Source organism: Myotis daubentonii, chromosome 14, assembly GCF_963259705.1.
Source record: "Myotis daubentonii chromosome 14, mMyoDau2.1, whole genome shotgun sequence".
Classification (NCBI taxonomy): Eukaryota; Metazoa; Chordata; class Mammalia; order Chiroptera; family Vespertilionidae; genus Myotis; species Myotis daubentonii.
In genome coordinates this window covers 49,542,373-49,565,998 of record NC_081853.1, presented here as the reverse complement: position 1 = coordinate 49,565,998, position 23,626 = coordinate 49,542,373, and the positions used below count along the sequence as shown (strand labels likewise).

The 23,626-nt window shown below is 39.6% G+C and overlaps 1 protein-coding gene across 39 annotated transcripts in view; it reads left to right on the top strand.

Annotated features, from left to right (window-relative positions):
- The window catches only part of LRRFIP2 (LRR binding FLII interacting protein 2), a 97,810-nt gene that overhangs the window by 14,999 nt on the left and 59,185 nt on the right, over nt 1–23,626 (top strand). For all 39 annotated transcript variants that reach the window (XR_009448582.1, XM_059664256.1, XM_059664255.1 and 36 more), the window contains one exon: nt 22,408–22,494. Coding sequence is in view for 38 of the 39 variants with exons in the window: in XM_059664256.1 (XP_059520239.1) it covers nt 22,408–22,494 (87 nt within the window). In the remaining variant the exon portion in view is untranslated. The remainder of the gene's footprint in view (nt 1–22,407; nt 22,495–23,626) is intronic.

Below are 23,626 nucleotides of genomic sequence, written 5' to 3'. Positions count from 1 at the left end.
TGTTTAATTTTTAGCTAGTAGCAGGGCTTCTGGAGCATTTTTGTTTCATTTTGTTGACAACTCAGAAAAAGAAGAAAAAAAGGAAGGGGTGTCACCTGTTGAATCACTAGCAACATTTCCTGTTGCATATTAGAAATTTAAGATAACTCCTAGCTGTGATTTCTTAGTGAGGTGCCAACTTTATTTCAGACTCTGACTCTATCTATAGCTGCAGACCTGCCCATAAACTAATGTAGTATTTGAATTGTTTAGAGTACTGCATTATTAAATTATATTTTTTTGGTGAGAATTAATCCCTCATCACTTCCTCTTAGTTATTCTTAGTAAATAACTCATTTCGAACTAGTGCTATTTCCTTTTGACATATTACACAGTCTTTTTTGGCCAGTTCATTGTTACATTTTTCCTCTTTTAAGCTACTCGGATAGCTTTTGAATTAGAAGTCAAATTCTGTAGGAGAATATTTGAAGCAAAGAAAAGTAATCTAAAAATTGATGACAAAATTTATATTACTTTAACAAAATTTAAAAATCAGATATTTTTAAATAAAAAGGTAAAGGATATTTTAAAATGAAATAAAGTAGCTATTACTCTACTGCTGGGGTCCAGCCCCAGCGGGACCAGGGGTCCCCAAAGGTGTGGACGGAGTCGGCGAAGAAGGAAGGACACGGAGACAGCGTTCAGTTGATCAGCAGCCTAGCCAGGATCTCCAGCCAGGATCTCCAGCCAAGTTCTGGTCTGGATCTCCAGAGAGGTTCTGCTTCAGATCTCCAGCCAGGTTCAGTCACCAGGTTCTAGTCAGGTTCTCTTGCCATGTTCTATAGTCAGGTTCAGTCCAGGGTCTATTGCCATGTTTTCTCCAGCGAAGTTCTTCTGTCTCCAGGCTCCGTGTAGGTTCTGTCTTCTGAATTCTGTCTCATGAGTTCTGTGTTCTAAGTTCTGAGTGTTTCTGTCTTGTTACAACTGTATTTATACCAGTTGATTCAATCCTATCAATCTCTATTACAAAGGTTAGGGCGTTTCTTATCTCCATTCCAGGGAGAAAAGATTATGTAGTTTAAGCATGATTGTTCGTAGTTAAAGGGATTAATTACCCGCCTGGCACTTAGTTGAGGGGTTTTATTCCCTCCCTAACTTCAGGGGAAAATCCCTACCTGGGGATTCAACCTTTCTCGGAGAGGTGACCTTGGTTAAAACACAGCGCCAAGAAGGTGAGCAAACATATTAAGAACCGTATGCCATATATGCCAGGTCCCTTGAAACAGCAAGGATGGACCGGCTCCCGGCACTCTACAACCATATTAAATATTTGCATAAGTAAAGTATTTTGGAAGCCTCGTAGTTTTAGTTGAAAATTGAAACTATGTAAAATGTTTACTTCCAAAATTGGAGGCATATACTCAAATTTCTGAAAGGGGAGAGGATACCAGCACCTGCTAGGCTCTTTTTGTACTGTCATTAAGTATTTGAACTCTTTTTGAGGGTACGATGCTTCATTTACAAATTTGTTATAAAGTTCTAACATCCAACATTTGAGTACTTATTCTGTGACAAACACTATTCTAAGTATTAAAAATGCATTAATTAATTCAATCCTCACAAAATTCTGAGATTGGCTTTATTATTATTTTCATTTTACAGATGAAGAAACCATTGCACAGAAAAGTTAAGTAACTTTTCTAAGGTCGTCACATAGCTAGGAAATAGTAGAGCTTAGATTCAAACAAATGAACTCTGGCTCCAAAGTCTGAGCATACAACCACTCACTCTGCTATACTGGATCTGAATCTTCTCCAGCTCCTTCATTAATTGTTTGTTTCCTATAACTTTTCATGATTTTGAAAGTACTTCCATATCTTGGTTCTCACAATAACCTTGTGAGTTAGGTAGGGCAGGTATTATTATTATTAGCCTTATTTGTAGATAAGGAAACAGATGAAGCTGAGAGATAAATGTCAAAAAGGTTGTTTCCATATCTTGGCTATTGTAAATAATACTGCAATGAAGATGGGGGTGTATATATCTTTTTGAGTTAGTGTTGTTGTTTTTTGTTTGTTTTCATTAGATAAATACCCAGAAATGGAATTGCTGGACCATGAAGTAGTTCTATTTAAAATTTTTTGAAGAACCTCTGTGTTGTTTTCTATAGTGGCTGCACCAATTTTTATTTCACCAGTTCACAGTAGTTCCCTTTTCTCCACATCCTTGCCAACACTTATTATTTCTTGTTCTCTTGATGAGAGCCTTTCTAACAGGTGTTTGGCAGTATCTTATTGTGGTTTTGATTTGCATTTTCCTGATGATTAGTGATATTGAACACCTTTTCATGTATCTGTTGGCAATCACTATGTCTTCTTTGGAAAAATAGCTATTCAGATCTTCTACCCAGTTTTTAATTGTATTGTTGTGCTCTTTTCCACAGCACATATACATACTAAAATTCAGTTGTTTGTTCTAATTCTATGAAATATGCCATTGGTATTTTGATAGGAATTGCATTCAATCTATACATTGCTTTGGATAGTATGGACATTTTAGTTTTTTAAAAATATTTTTATTGACTTCAGAGAGGAAGGGAGAGGGAGAGAGAGAGAGATGGATTTGGTGATGAGAGAATCATTGATTGACTGCCTCCTGCATGCCCCCTACTGGGAATCAAGCCTGCAACCTGGGCATGTGCCCTGACTCGGAATTGAGCCATTACCTCTTGGTTCATGCTCAACCACTGAACCATGCTGGCTGGGCTTTTTTTTTTTTTTAAATCCTTTCTCCAGGATATGGTTTTCACTGATTCTAAAGAGAGAGAAAGGGGGAGGGAGAGAGAGAGGCATTGATGTGAGAAAGAAACATCAATCAGTTGCTTCCTGTATGCGCCATAAAAGGGGATCAAACCTGCAATCTGGTGACCTGACTGGGAATTAAACCCACCAACTTTTGGTGTACGGAACAGTGCTCCAGTCAACTGAGCCCACAGGCCAGGGCAGTCTTCCCTCTTCTTGAATTTTTTTGGAATAGTTTGAGAAGGATAGGTGCTAGTTCTTCTCTGAACCTTTGGTAAAATTCACCTGTGAAGCCATTTGGTCCAGGACTTTCGTTTGTTTGGAACATTTTGATTATAGCTTCAGTTTCATTAGATGTAATCAGTTCATTCAGATTTTCTGTTTCTCCTTGAATCAGTGTTGAGAGATTGTGTGTTTCTAGGAATTTATCCATTTTTCCCAGATTGTCCTATTTGTTGGCATATAGTTGTTCGTAATATTTTCTTACAGTCGTTTCTATTTCTGTGGTGTCACCTGTTATTTCTCCTCTTTCATTTCTGATTTTATTCATTTGGGTCCTCTCTTTTTCTTGACGAATTTGGTTAAAAGTTTATTAATCTAGTCTTCTCTTTTCAAAGAACCAGCTCTTCTTGGTTCAGTGATCTTTTGTATTTTATAAAGACTATTTTGGGTTGTTTTTTTTGCTCTGATTTTTATTATTTCTTTCCACTTACTTTAGGCTTTGTTTTTTGTTTTTGTTTGTTTGTTTTTTAAATATATATTTTTATTGATTTCAGAGAAGAAGGGAGAGAGAGAGAGAGAGAGAGAGAAACATTGATAGAATGATGAGAGAGAAGCATTTATCGGCTACCTTCTGCATGCCACCTACCGGTGATCAAGCCCGCAACCTGAGCATGTGGTCACAGGTTGACACTCAACCACTGAGCCACACTGGCCATGTTGTTATTCTTTTTCTAGTTACTTTAGGTGTAAGGTTAGATTGTTTATTTGAGATTTATTTTGTTTCTTGAGGTAGACCTGCAATGCTAGGAATTTCCCTCTTAGGACTACTTTCCCTGTGTCCCTCAGATTTTGGCTTGTTGTGTTCTCCTTTTCATTTGTTTCAGGATATCTTTTTATCTCTTCCTTGATCTCATTGTTAACTCATTTTTTGTTTAGTAACATGTTATTTATCCTCAATGTGTTTGTGTGTTTTTCAGATTTTTTCTTGTGATTGATATCTAGTTTCATACAATCATGGTCAGAGAAGATGCTTGATATTTGGTTTCAATCTTCTTAAATTTATTGAGACTTGTTTTGTGTCCTAACATGTGGTCTATCCTAGAAAAGGTTCCATGTGCACTTGAAAAGAATGTATATTCTGCTGCATTGGGGTGAAATGCTCTGAAGATATTAATGAAATCCATCTAATCTAGTGTGTCATTTAAGGCCACTCTTTCCTTGTTGATTTTCTGTCTGGAAGATATATTCATTTATGTCAGTGGGGTATTTATACAGTTGTGAGTATGTGAAACACAGAGTTTATTCTTGTATTTTTATTATTTACTAGAAGCCTATTGCACGAAGATTCACACAATAGGCCTTCCTTCCCCTGGCTGCTGGTACTGATTTTCCTCCGGCACCTGGGACCCAGGCCTTTGGTCCAGCCGCAGTGAGGCCTGGCTTCTCCGCTGCAGCTACAGCAGAGAAGCCAAGCCTCTTCAGTCTTCACTTTTCACTCTTCACTTTTCACTCCAGCTGGAGCTTTCAGTCTTCGCTCCATGTCTGCATATGCAAATTAACCGCCATCTTTGTTGGCTTAATTTGCATAGACACTCTGATTGGCTGGTGGGCATAGTGGAGTGACACCAATTTGCGCGTTTCTCTTTTATTAGTGTATATTTTTATATTATTACTTATTACTTATTGTTTTATTTTCCATATGAACAACTGTAAACCTACTTTGCCTCCCTCTGTAAATGGGTCTTGTTCTCTTATCCATTCAGCTGTCCTCTGTCTTTTGGCTGGAGCATTTAAATCATTTACATTTAAAGTGATTATTGATAAGTACATATTTATTGGCATTCTATTCTTCATAACTGTGTTTCTCTTTTTTCCTCTTCTTTCTTCTTCTTAATGAAGACGCTTCAACATTTCTTGAAATACTGGTTTGGTGGTAATGAACTCTTTTAGTGTTTTGTTGCCTGGAAATATCTTTATTTCACCTTCAATTTTTAAATGATAGCCTTGCTGGTAAGGTAATCTTGGTTATAGACCCTTGCTTTTCATCACTGAATATTTCATGCCAATCCCTTCTGGTCTGATATGTTTTGTTGAGAAATCAGCTGACACTTATGGGAGGCTAACTGTCTTTTTCTTGCTGCTTTTAAGATTCTGTCTTTGTCTTTGACCCTTGGAATTTTAATTATGATGTGTTTGGTGTAGGCCTCTTTGTCTTCATCTTACTTAGGACTTGCTGTGCTTCCTGGACTTGTATGTCTTTTTCCTTCATCAGGTTAGGGAAATTTTCAGTCATTAGTTCTTCAAATAGGTTCTCAATTTCTTGCTCTCATTATTCTTCTAGTATCCCCATGATGAGGATGTCATTATACTTAATGTTGTCTATAAGTTCTCTTAAACTATTCTCATTTTTTTAAGTGACCAGTGGCACAGTCTCCTTGATCACCTTAGCTGGGTGCTCCAGAAATGTCCCTTGTGTGGGTTATGTGAGTCCTCCCGTTGTAATTGAGTCTTGATTGCTAATAGCCTGTTCATGTTGACCCTCAGGTTGGCTGATTGAGGATTGACCCTGACCACAATGTATCAGCTGCTGTGAGGTGTTAACCACATTTAGTGGAATTTGCCTCAGCAAGGTTCAGTAACTGCTGAGGTCTCCCTTTGGATGTGCCTCTTGTGTAGCTAATTGGATCCTTCTCTGATGTTGACTGAGGCTTGCCAATGTATGTGTCTCTTCTGGGACTCTTGGGAGGGACTTTGGTGCAAATCAGTGTCAGATGCTGTCTGTGTCTGGTCCTGGGCAACCTGTTTGGAGCTAGAAAGTGATCCACGGTTTGTGGCTGCCTCTGCTGTGCCTGGGTGTACGTGAGAAGGACCAAGCTGCACATCAAGGCTGGTTTCCACCAGCACTAAGTCCAGGGGCAGGTCAGCAAGGCACCCCCGAGATCCGCCTAATGGCTGCCTGTTAGGCACAGTCACTGAAAGAGCCTCTGGTAGTACTTGAGTTGCAAGAGGTAGGTTCTCAGTGAATCACAGAGGTAGGGGTGAGCGATGTTGACTAGATTGATACAGTCTTAAACTTGGTGCCAGTGCTGGATTTGAGGCCACTTAGCAAAAGTCCCAGGGTACACGAAGGCTTGCTGTCATCCGCTGGGTTTCCCCAGACTTTTATGGTGGAACAAGGTCTCATGGAATTGTCAGGGTAAGGGCAGCAGAGTTTATCGGGCCCAAACAGACCAAGATTTGGCCGTGTGAAGGAAGGGCTCTAAAGGGTCAAAGGGATTGAATGTGCGAGGGAAAAATAGCCCCTGTGCTAGAACCACACCAATCAGTCTGGCCTGGATTTTACCCAGACCTCCTGGAGAGCTTGAGCTCAGCAGGGCAGGGCTGTGGGGAATCCACAGGGTGGGGCTAGTAGATCTCTGGTGAGGGGGAGGCACTCCTCAGGCACTCAGCAAGGTGGGGGAATGGCTTATGTTCCAGAACCACATCTCAGTTTCTTCTGGATTTTGCCTGGATCTCTTGGAGTGCTTTATCTCAGCAAGGTGATCTGCCAGGAATCAGGAGAGAGGGTTTTCTGGGAGTCCAGAGGGTGGGGCTGCTGCGAGTTTGATGGGTGGGACTAGTGCATCTTTGTGAAGGGGAGCCACTGGTAAGGTTCTTGGCAAGATGGGAGAAATAGTTCCCACCCTAGAGCCACACTACTCAGTCATTGATATCCTCTGAGTCTGCCCAGACCTCTACACCCTGGGGCCCAGACAGGTGACTCCCTCAGCAGGGTATGAGTTCAGGTTGAGGGGCTGCAAACAAGATTTTGTGGACTGGCCCTTTAAGAAGATGCTCAGCCCAGCTGGTGTGGCTCATCAGTTGAGCATTGACCCAAGAACCAAGAGGTACTGGTTTGATTCCCTATCAGGGCACAGGTCTGGGTTGTGGGCTTCATCTCAATAGTGGGGTGTGCAGGAGGCAGCCCACTGATGATGTTTCTCGCTCATTGATGTTTTTATCTCTCTCATTGATGTTTTTTTCTCTCTCTGCCTCCCTTCCTTCCTCTCTCTAAAAATCAATTAAAATATTTTTTTTTTTTTTAAAAAAAGAGGGTGCCTAGGTTTCAAGCAGACTCCTATCTCCCTGGTGGACAGAATGCCAACTGAACTCCACAGCCAGATGTTTATGTGGGTGCTTCTTCCTGGCTCTGGCACTCTGGGCAGCAGAGCCTGGCATGGCATTGACACCCCCTTGCTCCTAAGGGGGAACCTTGGCAGCTGAGGGATCTTTCCGGATTCTCAGCCACCATCTGTGAGAGCGGGGCCAGCCCACTTCTCATCTCTTCCTTCCTACCAGCTTCCATGTGGCTTCCGTAAATCCTTGGTTATAAGACTTCTGTTCAGCTAGTCTTCAGTTTGGTTATTCAGGTTGATTGTTCTGTATTTTAGTTGTAATTCCAGTTTGGTCTTGAGAGGAGGTGAGTGCAACTTCCACCTACTCCGCCACCATCTTGGATCTCTCTCTCTCTTAGTTTTTGGATGATCTGAGAATCCTTCCAGCTCTGAAATTCTGTGATTTCTTTCAAGATCCATGACCCAAAGAAAATTAATGCTCATAATGCACAGTTCTTTTAATTCTAAAAAAATCAGTGAGAGGCATAGAAATTGAACATGTTTTATAGGAGTTAGAGTCTAGCAAATAGTGTTTAGAGACATTTTTGTTGAGTAGAATTTACACGTGTACATATTTGGTGCATAAACCTACTTGTAATAAGGAGGAAAGAAAGCTCTATGGCTGTTTAACATTTGTGCTGCTAGAACTTTTGGATTTCATTTTTTAATAGCTTAATGAGATATAATTCACATAACATAATTCACCCATTGGAAGTATGTAATTCAAATATACCAATGGTTTTGGTATATTACATTATTAGTTATTTAAAGTTGTTAAAATACATATAACAGAATTTGCCATTTTAACCATTTTTAAGTCTGCAATTTAGTGCCATTAATTACATTCACTCTGTTGTGTAACCATCACCACTATCTATTTCTAAAATCTTTTCATCACTCTACACAGAAATTCTGTAACCATTAAGCAATAACTTTCTACTTCCCTCTCTCCCAGCCCCTGGTAACTTTTTTTTTTTTTTTAAGCATTCATCTTATTTTCTTTTTTAAAAGATATGTTTGTTCTGATTTCAGAGACAGGAAGGCAAGGAAGGGAGAGGGAGAGAGAAATAGAAACATCAGTGATGAGAGAGAATCATTGATCAGCTGCCTCCTGCCTGCCCTCTACTGGTCATTGAGCCTATAATCCAGACATGTGCCCTGACTGGGAATCGAACCATGACCGCCTGGTTCATAGGTACCTGGTGCTCAACCATTGAGCCACACCAGCCAGGCAGACTTTTAATTTACTATAAGCTTCTTGCATTTGACTTTTCTAGATATTTTATAAGTGGAATTATATAGTATTTGTCCTTTTGTGTCTGGCTTATTTCACTTATCATCCTGTCTTCAAAATTTACCCATGTTCTAGCACAGGGGTGGGCAAACTTTTTGACTCGAGGGCCACAATGGGTTCTTAAACTGGACCGGAGGGCCAGAACAAAAGCATGGATGGAGTGTTTGTGTGAACTAATATAAATTCAAAGTAAACATCCTATCTAATAAAAGAGAAAAATGGTAATTGGCGTACGACGATACCCTTTTCATTGGCTAATCAGGGCTATATGCAAATTAACTGCCAACTAAGATTGGCAGTAACTGCCAACAAGATGGCGGTTAATTTGCATATGTAGGCACAATGCAGGGAGGCGAAAGGGAAAGCAGGAAGAAGCCCCCTGCCACTGACAGTGATCGGAAACCCAGGGGGGAGCTAAGAGCTGGGGGGCAGGGCAAAGGCGGCCCTGGGGCCACCTTTGCCCTTCCCCCCAGCCATGATCGGAGAATCAGGCGCCTTTTCCGCCCTGGCCAGTGATAGCAGGAAGTAGGGGTGGAGCCAGCGATGGGAGCTGGGCATGGTCGAAGCTGGCAGTCCCAGGAGCTAGGGGTCCCTTGCCTGGGCCTAAAGCGAAGCCCACGATCGCGGGGCCGCTGCAGCTGCGGGTCCCCGCTGCCCGGGCCGGACGCCTAGGCCCGGGCGTTAGGCCTGGGCAGGGGCGGAGCCTGCAACTGCGGGGTGCTGGGGGTCCCCTGCCCAGGCTTGACACCTCTGCCGGAGGCCTCAGGCCTGGTCAAGGGGCTGATCCGGTGTTTGGTGATCCGAGGGTGATGAGGGTCAACTCCTCTGGCCGAGGCATCAGGCCTGGGTGGGGGGTGGAGCCTGGGATTGTGGGGATATGATGGTCCCCTTGCCCAGGCCTGAAGCCTGGGTCAGAGGCGTCAGGCTTGGGCGGGGGGTGGAGCAAGCGATCAGAGGGAGATGGGGGGTCCCCTGCCCAGGCATGATTCCTGGGCCAGAGGCCTCAGGCCTGGGCGGGGGCCAGAGCCAGTGATCGGGGGGAGATGGGGGTCCCCTGTCCAAGCCTGACACCTCTGGCGGAGGCGTCAGGCCTGGGCAAGGGGCCGATCAGGCGATCGGAGGGTGATGGGGGTCAACGCCTGAGGGCTCCCCGTATGTGAGAGGGGGCAGGCTGGGCTGAGGGACACTCCCCCCCGCCACACCCAGTGTACGAATTTCGTGCACCGGGCCCCTAGTCATTACATAAAAGGGTACGGTCTTGTTTTTTTTTTTTTTTAGTTTTATTCATTTCAAACCGGCCGGATCCGGCCCGCGGGCCGTAGTTTGCCCACGGCTGTTCTAGCATGTATTAGAATTTCATTCCTGCACCCCCCTTTAAGTGACTTAATTCCTTCATATGACTGAATAATATTTCTTTATATGTATATCCAAAATATGGTTTATCTATTTATTTGTTAATGGACACCGATTAGATTTCATTTTGCTGCCTAAGGAGGTAATAGCCATTGTCGGCATCCAGTAATGAGAACCAAAAATTTGTGGTTTCGCAGCCTAAGAAAGATACAAAAGGAACATTTGTGCTTAGTTTAAAAGATATTGTTCATTGTTATTGTTGTATGGAATGATAGTCTTGATTGCTCAATAGAGCTAATGATCTTTCCATAGTTATCTTGCTATTTTATTTGAATAATTTATTCATTTTTAGGTCTTGGCAAGTTAAGGATAAAATACAGCAAGGATACCAGCTTTATTATTATTGTTGTTGTTGTTAATCCTCACCCTAGGATATTTTTTCCATTGATTTTCAGAGAGAGTAGAAGGGAGGGGGGGAACCAAAAGGAGGAGGAGGGAAAGAGAGAGAGAGAAGCATTGATTTGAGAGAGACATATTGATTGGTTGTCTCCCACACGCACCCTGACGGGGTGGGGTTCGAATTTGCAACCCAGGTATGTGCCCTTGACTGGGAATTGAACTTATGGGAATCGGTACTCGTGCCTATGCTCTAACCAGTGAGTCACACCTACCAGGGCAAGGATACTAGCTTTTAAAAATGCAAAGACTCGCACTGGCTTGTGTGGCTCAATTGATTTCTAAAAATCAATAAAAATATTTTTAAAGAATGCAGAGAAGAATTATAATCAGCAGTAATTAAGAACATTAATGCCATGTTTTATTTGAGAATAGGGTAGTTGTTCTTTATTCTTTACCTTAGGATGTTTATTGGTTTGAGGGAGGGAGGGATTGAGGGAGGGGGAGGAAGAGAGAGAGAGAGAGAGAGAGAGAGAGAGAGAGAGAGATAGATAGATCGGTTTTCTCCTGCATACCCCCTGACCAGGGACTGAACCCGCAACCTAGGTATGTGCCACGACCAGGAACTGAACCCACAACCTTTTTGGTGTACAAGGTGACACTCCAATCACTTGAGTCACCTGGCTGGGAGAGAATAGAGGTTTTTTTGTTTTGTTTTGTTTGTTTATTCCAACATGGCCTGGCCCTAGCAGGTTTGCTCAGTGGTTAGAGTGTTGGCCCTAAGACAGAAGGGTCTCAGGTTTGATTCTGGTCAACGGCATGTACCTAGGTTGTCTCTCTCACATCAGTGTTTCTCTCTCTCTCTGCCCTCCCCCCCCTCCACTCTCTCTAAGAATTAATGGAAAAAATATCCTTGGGTGAGAATTAAAAACATGGTCCTGGCCGGTGTGGCTCAGTTGATTGGGTGTCATCCCGTGTACTGAAAGATTATTGGTTTGATTCCCAGTCAGGGCACATGCCTGGGTTGTGGGTTCCATCCCAGCAGGGGTCGTGAAGGAGGCGGCTGATTGATGTTTTGCTCTCACATTGATGTTCTTCTCTCTCTCCTTCTCCCTTCTGCTCTCTCTAAAAATAAAAAAAATCTTAAAAACAAATAAACAACTATGAATTTTGAACGTCATTCATTCAGTAAATGTTTATTGAGCATCTACTCTTCACAGATGGTGTGTCAGGTACAGAGGATATGGGATGGAAAGGGCTAACATGGTCATTTCCCTTATGTAGCTTAGAGTCTAGAAAATATAATAGACAGAAAGCAAATAATTACCTAATGGACTGTTTCCTCAATTTTCAGCTCCTTTTTTCTTTCATAATTAATGTCTACATTTAGTATGGTGATTTCTTTTCTGAAATCGAAAGCTATGATTGTCAGTGTATGTCAGTGTATGTCACAATCAGTGGTATTCTTGGAATTGAGAGAATAATTTAACTGTGTCAAGTGCTTTGAGTGAATAGTAAATGGTTTTATTATAGAGTGTGTGACAGGGCAACTCAGGTTTTGGGAAGGCATTCTTGAGAAATGATTTCAAATGGTTTTTGAAGGATGAGTGCAATTATTTAGGTGGTGGGGCAGGGGTGTGGGTGGGAAGGGATTGTCAGATGTTGGGAAGAGCTTTCCAGTCAGAGGGAACTCTAAGGGACAAGCTTTTGAGCTGAAGGAATATTGAGAATTCAGATAACAAAAATAACAGCTGACATTACTGAGCTCTTGTTATAAGCCAGGCACTGTTCTAAGTACTTTAAATGTATTTAATCCTCATAACTCTGTTGAGTCTACTATTCTCATTTATCAAGGATGAATCCAAGGCATGGAGAAGGGAAGTAATTTGCAGTTACTAGAAAGAGATAGAGCTGAAATTTACATTTGGGCTTCTGCACTCTTAACTGTTGTGCCTCACATAATATCACTGTTAATAACCTAGACAGCAAAAAGGAGAGTAGCCAGAGGTTAGTTACAGGTGCCAGAACATGCAGGCCAGTGGTTCTCAACCAAGGGTCATTTTGTCCGCCAGGGGACATTTAGCAGTGTGGAGATATTTTTGCCTGTCACAAGGGGTGTGGAAGGAGAGACAAGGGGGTGTGCTCCTGACATTTGTGGGTAGAGGCCAGGGATACTGCTAAAACATCCTACAGTGTAAAGTAAACCTTCCCCACCACCCCCAAATGAAAAATTAACTGGCCTAATTGTCAATAGGGCAAGGTTGAGAACCCTGATAGGAACTTACAGAATCTGTTTAGGATTTTGGTCTATCATAAGAGCAGTGGAAAAACATTGAAGGATTTTAAGTAGTGGTACGACATGATCAAATTTGTGCCATATGAGGATGACTTTACTGTAAGTTTGATATTATAGCAGAAAGAGGCATCAGTAGATGAGGGAGAGGACTCATAAGACTTGTAGAGGCAGTGATGGCTTGGCCTAGAGTGATGACAGTGGGGCTGATGAGAGGTGGTTGGAATGGAGAGGTAAGTAGTTGGACATTCAGTGTGTGACTATGGTTGTATAGCAGCCAGGGGAAGTTTTGGCTTGTGCATCTGGATGGGTAGTAGGGAACATTAGAGTGGGGAGGAGGTTTGGGGAAGGAAGATCATGTATTTGTGTTGGCATGTGTTGAGTTAAGGTGCCTGTGAGGCATGTAAGTGGAGATTTTGAAGAGGTAGTTTTGGGAATATAGACCAAGAGGTCAAAGGAGAGGTTTGTGCTGAAGATAGATCTTTTGAGACTTGTCAGCATGTAGAAGGTAATTGAAATCAAGAGTGTGGATGAAATTTCCTAGGGAGAAGGTATAGAGTTGAAGAAAATCACTCCTCAAGTAGAGCCTTAAAGAGCTAAGATTTCAAAGTCCAGTCTCAAGTCTTTCTTAATTCTGACACTTTTTAAAAATATATATTTTATTGATTTTTTTTAACAGAGAGGAAGGGGGAGGGATAGAGAGTAAGAAACATTGATCAGCTGTCTCCTGCACACCCCCTACTGGGGATGTGCTCACAACCAAGGCACGTCCCCTTGACCGGAATCGAACCTGGGACCTTTCAGTCTGCAGGCTGATGTTTTATCCATTGAGCCATTGAGCTCTGACACTTCTTTGATCATTGTGTGTTTGGTTCAGATTGCTCCATGCAAATTGGATTCGTCTGAAAAAGTAACTCCACAGGAGGCAGAATTACTCTTATTTAAAATACCTTTAAATGTTCTCAGTGATGGCACACAAAAATTTTTAAGAGATTCTAAAATGTGAGTTACTTTTTCAGAGTTCTGAAAAGTATATGTTTTTCTTTCCATTTCTACCCAGTTAAAAAATAAATAAAATATCCCCCCTCTTTGTACTTATTGATTTTATTAGACAAATACTTTGAAAGTGTAAATCTAAAGTTGTTCTTCAGTCATTTGGGATTCCTTTTGTCGGCATTAGTGCATGAATTCAGCCAATGCCCATCAAGGGCAGATCTCTCTTTATTCCATCCAGTGTTACTCTCAAATCTCTCTGTCCCTTGATTTGTCCCTCTAACCAGAATGAAGGGAGGATTATTAAAAGCAAAGACTTAGTTTTGTGTCATTATGATTGGAAAAACATTTGGTATAATGTTCAATGTCATAATCTTCACCATTCCTGTGACTTAGAGGAATTTGGGGGTAAAATTCAAATAGCATAGTATCATTAACCTAAATGTGAAGACAATACACTGTACTAGCAAAACCTCCCCTCTACCCCCAGTATATCTGCTAGAACTGATTCATATTTTCTCCTTTGGTTAGATATGTCATTATAGATTAAAAGTTTCAGTTTTCCTGTACTATCTTTTTATTGGGTTGTACTTAGACCTCAGTACTAAAGTCTATAATCTTAAATTTCCTCTTTGATTCCAAAAGAATATTTTGCTATCAAAAGGTCTTTGAATAAAAGGCAGATATAGTTTGACAGCAGAAGAAAATGGGTTAAAGCTTTTAAAAAGGTAGTGCAATGTAATTATATTGTAAGATCTAAGAAAAATGCAACCTAAGATTTTCTACTAAAGGGATGTTGCTAGGAAATCGAGTGATGATTTTTATTTGTTAATTTGGAAACCATAGCAACACAATAAATATTATGTCTCTTAATTTGACTTTCAGGGTTCTTTTGGCATGAGTGCCATGGAAGAATAAACAAAATTAAACACAGTAAACTCTGAGTCTTAGCTACCTGAATTAGTCATTTTCCATGAATGTTTTACTTCTTAGAATTTTGTGTTTCAGATTCCTTGAAATTTAAGCATAGTCTGTAAAGGTCCAGATTATACCTATAACTCATGCCAGTTGCATGGGTTTTATATTATGGATATACATGTAGGCTGACAATTACAGACATGGTTCAGTCAGTGCATTATGAAATTTAATTTGCCTCTCTTTAAAACTGTTACATGATCACAGTAGGCAAAAGCTTTAAAACTAGAGGTTTCCCTTTTTTAAAAAAAAATATATATATTTTATTGATTTTTTACAGAGAGGAAGGGAGAGGGATAGAGAGTTAGAAACATTGATGAGAAAGAAACATCGATCAGCTGCCTCCTGCACACCCCCTACTGGGGATGTGCCCGCAACCAAGGTACATTCCCTTGACTGGAATTGAACCTGGGACCTATCATTCCGCAGGTTGACGCTCTATCCACTGAGCCAAACCGATCAGGGCAAGGTTTCCTTTTTTTTTTTTTTTTTTTTTGGATTTAAAAAAAATTTTTTTTTAATAAATATATTTTTTTTATTGTTTAAGATATTACATATGTGTCCTTATCCCCACGTTACCCCCTTTTTATAAAGATACAGGAGTGTATGTTTTGATGTATTATTCTCTCTGGAAAAATAGTAAATGCTGAAAGGTTTTGATGATAATATATGTGTCCATGAGTCCACCACCCAATATTAACTGATACCAATATTTTATGACAGTTGTTTCTGATCTTTTATTTACAAAGAGGCAGGAAGAGAGAAAGGAGACATTATAAACCAAGTTCAGGACCCTTTGTTTCACTCCCCACTCCCAGGCCTATCTCCCCACCACAACAGGGGAACACTTTAATAAAATAATAATATATTCTTCCTGTTCATTTTCTAAAAGTTCTAATATAGCCCTGGCTGGTGTGGTTCGGTTGGGCATTGTCCCACGTACTAAAAAGTTGCTGGTTTGATTCCCGGTCAAGGCATATGCCCAGGTGGGGGGCTCAATCCCCGGTAGAGAGCATGCATCGCTCTCACACATCAATGCTTCTCTCTCTCTCCCTCTCCCTTCCTTTCTCTTTCTCTAAATTTCAATAAAATTCTTTAAAAATAAATAAAAGTTCTCCCTTGTTTTATGGATTTTTGTGTATTGTTTCCTAAGCACTTTACAGGCACAGGGGTATGAAACAACTAGAACCATGTGAGAAACTACCAGAATAATAGTGCAGTATGGTTGGAGAGAGGTAGGGGAATGGGACACACAGCCCCAGTGTTTAAGAGCCAGTTCGATCAGGGACTGTGGAAGAAAGGCTGGGTTGGACATAAAGATTTGCAAACTACCAATATTACTCAGGCAGGGAACATGGAGTGAAAAAAGTGAGATCAGGCCTGGAAGCTTTTATTATATTAAATTTAAGGAGCTAGCAGGGGAAAATGAACCTATATATGAATGATTCTGAGGAAGAGAAGTCAGAGAGTCAAAAGGAAAACCAGGAAAGACTAGTATTGCAGAAAGCCAAGAGGTGAGATTTTAAAGAAGGAATTGAGTGATCATTGATGTTGGAAGTCAGATAAGTGAGATAAGAATAGAAAAATTTTACTAGGTTTGGTAGTTAGCGGTCATTAGTTACTTTTGCATGAGCAGTTTCAATAAAGTGATTTGGACAGAAGCCAGAATGCAGTCATTTGATGCGAGTGAGAATTAAGGAGGGAGGTGCTAGTAGAAAAGTTAGTTATAAAGAGAAGACAATGTAGAATTTAACCAGATGGTATTTTTCATTTGTTTTTTTAAAGATAAGAGAGAGGCTTTGAACCTACTTATGATGAGAGGAACAAACCAATAGAGTGGGAAAGTAAAGACAGAAGAGAGATCAGATAGTTGGGCAAATTCCCTGGGGAGGATGGACTTTATGTTAGATAACAATATATAAATTTATATTAGTTTGTTATATAACATAATTCTAAACATAGCTTTTTTCCCCCCAGTAATACTCCCAAATGAAATTTGACTTGTGTATTATATTCCAAGGAAACAGTAAGCACTGTCCAGTGGATTGAATAGATCCTGCCTTACTTGTAGACCCACTGGACAAATGGAAGCATTATAATAGGATTGGCCTTAGTTGAGCTTATTTGCAGTACCCCTGGGAACTACAGCAAATTTACTTTAGTTCTGTGTTTATCTGAAGCAGTAACGGAATTCACATTTAAAATTCAGAAAGTATAAGGATGCTTTTGCATATTGGGCATCATAAAATATATTATGGCTAATCAGATTTTACTTTAGGATGTTTTATTTCGATTGTTTCTTGGTGTTGCAGGCAGATTAATTCAATTTATAGTATGGAATATCAAGGGCGGAAGGAGAGTTGAAATGGATAAAGTGAAGTTGGAATTAGGAAACAGAATGCTTAGAAGAGGAAAAGTGTTGGAATGGAAATGAAAGATTGGATTCCAGGGACCTTGAACAGGAAGATTTGGTTAGGAAGTAGGAGGCCCCGAGAACTTGTGTTTGGAACAAATGTAACACGGGTTTCATTTCTGTAGATTGGAAAATAGAGAAGCAAGCCCTCTTCACTGAGGGAAAAGGAGTTTGCTTTTATTCACTCTAAGTTTATTAATAAGAGACCCACTAGACAGAAATGTTGACTTTGATTTTGGTCAGAGCTTGAGATGTTAGATTTGAGTCATTCTCATTGGCTGGTAAGTGAAAATATGGAGTAAGAAGATGAAAGGCTGTGCAGCAAAGGAGATTACCTACATTGGGGGTAGTAAAGTCATGGTCAAAGAAATAAGAACCAGAATGGTACTATTTCTCTGAAAAGAAAGAATTTATGTTAAGTTGAAAAATCTTAGGATAATTTACCACAGTAAACCTTTATTATTTGTCTAAGGATATGCTCTTTCTTATACTTTGGGTTTAAAGATACAAGTGTGGCAACATGGTTAAGAGTGTTAACTAGAGTCAGATTCTTAGGATGTGAATCTCAGCTCCAGTACTTGCTGGCCAAGGACTGTTGGGCAAGTTACTGAACCTTTCCGTACCTCAAGGAGTTAGTTTGTGGATTAAAGACAAATAAGCATTTAGCTTTGCCTAGGTAACTGCTCTAACGGTAGTAGTTATATTATCTTCCATATTATTTTGAAAGTTTGGGTTTTGATTATGAGATTATTCTGATAACGTTACTTTAATTGTATAAATCAGTGGTTCTCAACCTTCCTAATGCCGCGACCCTTTAATACAGTTCCTCATGTTGTGGTGACCCCCAACCATAAAATTATTTTCGTTGCTACTTCATAACTGTAATTTTGCTACTGCTATGAATCATAATGTAAATATCTGATATGCAGGATGTATTTTCATTGCTACAAATTGAACATAATTAAAGCATAGTGATTAGTCACGAAAACAATATGTAATTATATATGTGTTTTCCGATGGTCTTAGGCGACCCCTGTGAAAGGGTCGTTCGGCCCCAAAGGGGTCGCGACCCACAGGTTGAGAACCTCTGGTATAAATATTAAAATCAGAGGTAAGGTTACCCCTTAACAGAATTTAGTATAGTTTGAATTGGATTCTGGTATACTGCCATTAAGTTTAATCATTATTTCCCACATGTGTTCCTTGGAATACAATCCTTGAAGAATTACTTAGGGTTTATTTCGTAGTGTGGTCATGTAAGTCTGAAAAATGCTTTATTATTTTATCCCTGTCTTGGAAATTCATAAAGACTAATTAAAAAAAAAAGTGTAAGTTGACATTTTCCAAACGTACTAGATCACTAGATAGATTTCTTTTCTCCTGTTTTATTTATTGAATTTTATGTACTGAAATGTTGCATATTTTACTATTAGTTTATCTTCGGCATTGTATTTTTTTTATGTACCCAGTACTCTTTGCTAAAAAATTTAAAATTGAGATATAAGTTAAATATCATAACATTTGTTATTTTAGAGTGTACAATTTCAGTGGTGTTTAGTCCATTCACAAGGATGTGCAGCACTCACCACTTTCTAATTGCAGAATGTTTTATCAGCACAAAAAGAAACCCCATAACAATTAGCAATCACTCTCCATGTTCCCCATGTCCCAGCCTCTGGATTTGTCTGTTCTGCACATTTTATATAAATAGAATTATGCAATGTGTCTTTTTGTGTCTGGCTTTTATCACTTAGCATGTTTTTAAGGTCATCCATGTTGTAGCCTGCCTCTATCAGTTTTTCTTTTTATAGCTGAATAATATTCCATTGTATGGATAAGACCACATTTTGTTTATCCATTCATCAGGTGATGAACATTTGGCTTGTTTTAATTTTTTTAGACTATTGTGAATAATGCTGCTAATGAACATTCATGTACAAGATTTTGTGTGGACATATGTTCTTAGGTGCATATCTGGAGGTGGTTGCTGGATATTATTGTCAATGTTTAATGTTTTGAGGAACTGCTAAGCTGTTTTCAGTAGAGGCTGCACATGTTTTAGCATGTGTCAAGTTTCTTTTTTTGTAAGGCCAAATAATATTTTACGTGTCTGTATAGCTGTGTAAAAACACTCATATGATAGAGAGCAAGATTTCAATGCTCCCCAGAATAACAGTTTCGGTTTCTTTTATGCATTTAGAATTTAAGGAGGGAATGTAAGGGAGATTATGTGAAGGCGGAAGAAAGCAAGGTGGGATTGGATTACATGATAGTTAACCAGATTATGTGCTTTCTTGAGCGTGGTTACACGCCTTCGAGGGTATTACTTCTGGCATTTCAAAGTTATGTTCACCTTGATGCGCAAGAACAATAGATAGGGTTTGCTTAAAAACCTTTCACTAAAGAAGTTACAGGTCTGGGGCCTGACTACCCACCATGGCATGACCTGTACAGTAAAGAATTTTTGGTTTATTACTGCACCCTTTTCCATACACATGTATAACTCATGTTGTTTATCCATTCATCTGTTGATGGACAGTTGGGTTGTTTCCACCTTTGGACTCTTATTAATGATGCTGCTTATGAATATTGGTTTACAAAAATTTGTTTGAATCTTTGCTTTCAATTCTTTGGTCTATGTACTCAGAATGGAATTATTGGATCAAATGGTAATTCTTTGTTTAACTTTTTATCCAACTTTGTTTTGTACTTGGGTGAATTTTCGTGGTCTTTTATTGTGATGTCCCATTTATTTTACATTTGTGAGGTAGTGTTAAATCTGTAGCAGCTCTTTCATGTCATTGTATTCTGAGGGGAGAATTCTAGTGTTACTACCCAGGAGTATGCTTTGTGTAGCTATAATTGGTCTGTATAAAAATGTATCTTTATAAGCAGCAATTTTCTTTTTGTTTTGTTTTGTTGGTTTTTTGTTTGTTTTTCTTTTTATAAGCAGCAATTTTCAACTGGTGTGCTGCAAGAATTTTTAAAACTTACAATATCTGACTATTTAGTCAGGGGCACTGACCTCTTTTCCTTAGATTGTCAAATAAAAAATGCCAACACAACAATGAATGAATCAAAATTATACCTATTTTTTTGTCACGTTGGCAAAAAAAAAATATATTTTTTGGTGTGCTGCAGAATTTAAAAATTAGTTTATGTGTGCCATGAGATAGAAGAGGTTAAAATCACTGAGTATAAGTATAGAGCACGCATTTTGTCTGCTAGATTGGCCTCTCCTGTCTGCGCTGCCTTAGGCATCTGGTAGCAGTGTATCTAAAGAACCAGCTTGTCCAGGGGCCTTCCTTCTTCAGGACCATGTCCAAGGGAAGTAACATCTGAGTTTTGATCAAGTTGACTAAGTGACAAAGGGAGGGAAAGGGTGTTTTTGTGGCTCAGAAATCCACGTTCTTTCTGTTACACAGTAGTCAGGTTCCTCTCCCTTTTGTTGTAAAAGAAGTTTTGTTCGAGAATAGATTTCAATGATCGATAATTTCGGTTTGATGAGGGAAGTCCCATTTTAGTATCTATTGTGCAGAAGTGGCTACAGATATTAGAAGAATGAAATTGGCCTTCTTGATAAATTTCTAAGGGAGGCTACAAGTACAAAGCTAATTAATATACATGGAGATGAAAACTCCTACACATTGTTATGGCTTTCTTAAATTAAAAAAAGAGGTTTGAAAAATTTTCCCAGGAAATTGATACTTTGTAATTTAAAAATGTATTTGCTCTCTAACTTAGACTTGTAGTCTTTTTCTGTAAATACAAACTCTACTAATAAAGTGGTGCTTAGTCATAGAGGGATAGAGAAGTCAGAGCATACTTAAAAAAAATAAGGGAAAGTGGGGGTATAGTCTTTTTTTTATTATTTTTAATTGATCTTAGAGGGAGTGAGGGAAAGAGAGAGAGAAACATCAATGTGAGAAAAACATTGATTGGTTGCCTTCCACTTTCCCTCTGACAGGATTGAACCTGCAACCTGGGTATGTGCCCTGACTGGGGATCGAACCTACAACCTTTTGTTATACAGATGACCCTCCAACCAACTGAGCCACACTGGCCAGGGTGGGGATATAGGTTTTTAAAAGATAGAGGCCAGTGTAAAATTTATGTCAGTGTTTAGAGCTGGAGGTTGGGAGACTACAGTAACTTCCTAGGGTTTTTGCTACTGAAAGGCCAGTTAAGCTGACTGGGAAATTTCCAAAATTGGGTAGTTGAATAAATGTTAACTATTAAACTGTCTCCTCCTCTTAGAAGCCTGCTATGACCTTGCCAGGCATAACTTAATTGCTCCCTCTTGCATGCTTCCCTCCTTGTAAACATTGTGCTTCTGTCTCCCTCAATTAGATTGTGAACTTGTTTAGGGCAGAGATGTCATATCTTACTCTGTATTTTCAGCATCTAGCATAATAGCTTACACACAGTAGACCCTTTCAAACATTGGCTGAACCACTTCTTAGTATAAGGCTTGGGCACGAATATAACAAATGAGAAGAAACAACTGCTGTAGATATCATAAGGGGAGATTGAAATCAGAGTTAGGATGTGGCCAAGAACAGAGGAAACCACTACAAGATAGAAACCAGAGAGAAGATTTTTGTTTCATGTGGTGCATCAAGCTATTTCCTGGTCTCATTTCCTTGAGACTTCGGCTGGTGGCTTGAAATTCTTTTGTTTACTTAGCAGACATTGAGGCATGCAAGTTGTGGGGTGACAGAGCATGTCACTTCAATGCAGCATAGTGAAGCCACAGTGAGGCATGTGCATACAGTATTACTCGATGAAAGAGGGGATCGGGCCTTCATAGAAGGTAATATTTTAGCTGAATAAGAGAGAATACTCCTGCCAAGCGAACAGTCTGAAGAGAGGCTTCATAGAGCACAGTGGAGCCCAGGAATGGCCGCAGATGGGAGCAACTGGTACACGTGGGCAAGTACTGGAATTAGTAGTGATAGTTGTGCAACCCTGTGAATATACTAAAAACCACAGAACCAAACTTTTAATTGGTGAGTTTGATAATATGTGAATTATATCTCAATTTAAAGAGAGAGACATATGAAGAGTTCCTGAAACAAGCAGAAATAAAAAAGGCCAGGATAGGTTTGTGAGAAACTCAGTGGTAGAGAATTGATAATACTTGGAAACTGGACATTGGCAATGTGCAAAATGAAATAGAGGTTTGTTCTGATGTTTCTAATTTGTATGATTCAATTGCTAGGGAAAGACATTCTGGAAAAGCAATTTTGGAGAGATACATAATGAATTGTGTGAAATGTTTTGAATGAGTAATCAAGGCAAGCAGTTAAAGGTGAAGGCCTGGGTTTTAGGAGAGACTCTGGGACTGGAGAGAGAAATGAGTATATAAGGAGTTGACTGAAGTCAGTCAAACTGCTGATAGAGGATATCTTGCCCTCCCCAGTCTCCACCCCATGGAAGGTCGTGTCTTATTCGTTCCTTATTCTCCCCCCTGGGGTAGAGGTAGTGGTGGTAGCTCTTTTTAAACAAAGCTGAACCTTTATATTATTTTTCAGGCAGAGGCAAGGCTGGCAGCAAAACGGGCTGCCCGGGCAGAAGCAAGAGATATACGCATGAGAGAACTGGAACGACAGCAAAAAGAGGTAATTGAGGGGGATAACCCTAATTTCATGCTAGTCTCAAAAAACATATTTGGCTAGTTTACTTCTGAAGTAGATCTAGTTCCCTTTGAAACACTGGGAAGAGTGTAATCTGTTGTTTGTATCTTAATCCATTATACGTCAGCAAGTTAATGTGAAATTTGTTTTAAATAATAACGGCAAACACATATAACTCTTGCTATAGTTCTAAATGTCTTAGAATTTCAGTTAATTATATTATGATATCTACACAGTAAAGCACTGTGACGTTACTCAACCTTATAGTTTTTAAGCATATTTAATAACGGCAGAGAATATTCGTGTAAGAAAATGAAAAACAACAATAGCAACAAACTGTAAGACTTGTAAGACTCCAATTTTGTGTTACAAAGCCTGGTACCCATATATAGGATCAAAAACTACTAGAAAGAAGCGGTTACTATCAATACTTTGTCTATGGTGGAATTATGATTAATTTTACTTATACTTTTCTGTAGTTAATAAATTTCAGTATTCTTTTATCACCAGAAAGAAAAGCAAATCAAATTTTAAAAATAGGTATATTGAGATTTGGCTCCTTAAAAATGAAGCAAATGCTCTTTTTTTTTTTTTAACCTTTCCTCTGATATTGACCTAACTCTGAAAATTCCCATAAACATATTTATGATGCTGTATTAATATAAAGGGGGAAAACCTGCAGGGTAGTATTAAGCGCTTTATTTTGACATTGGTGGTGTATCTTCTGCTAATGTATTAAGAGAAGTGTATAGTTTCCATATTGTTATAGCTAAAGACAAAAAGAAAGATCGTTAATATGTTGTAATATTTTTTAAAATATATTTTATTGATTTTTTACAGAGAGGTAGGGAGAGGGATAGAGAGTTAGAAACGTCGATGAGAGAGAAACATCGATCAGCTGCCTCTTGCACACCCCCTACTGGGGATGTGCCTGCAACCAAGGTACATGCCCTTGACCGGAATCAAACCTAGGACCCTTGAGTCCATAGGCTGACGCTCTCTCCACTGAGCCAAACCGGTTAGGGCTGTTGTAATATTTTTTAACCTCATATATAGTTTTAAATATTGAATGCAGTTCTTGACTTGAAACGAAAACGTTGCAATGCATTTTCTTTTA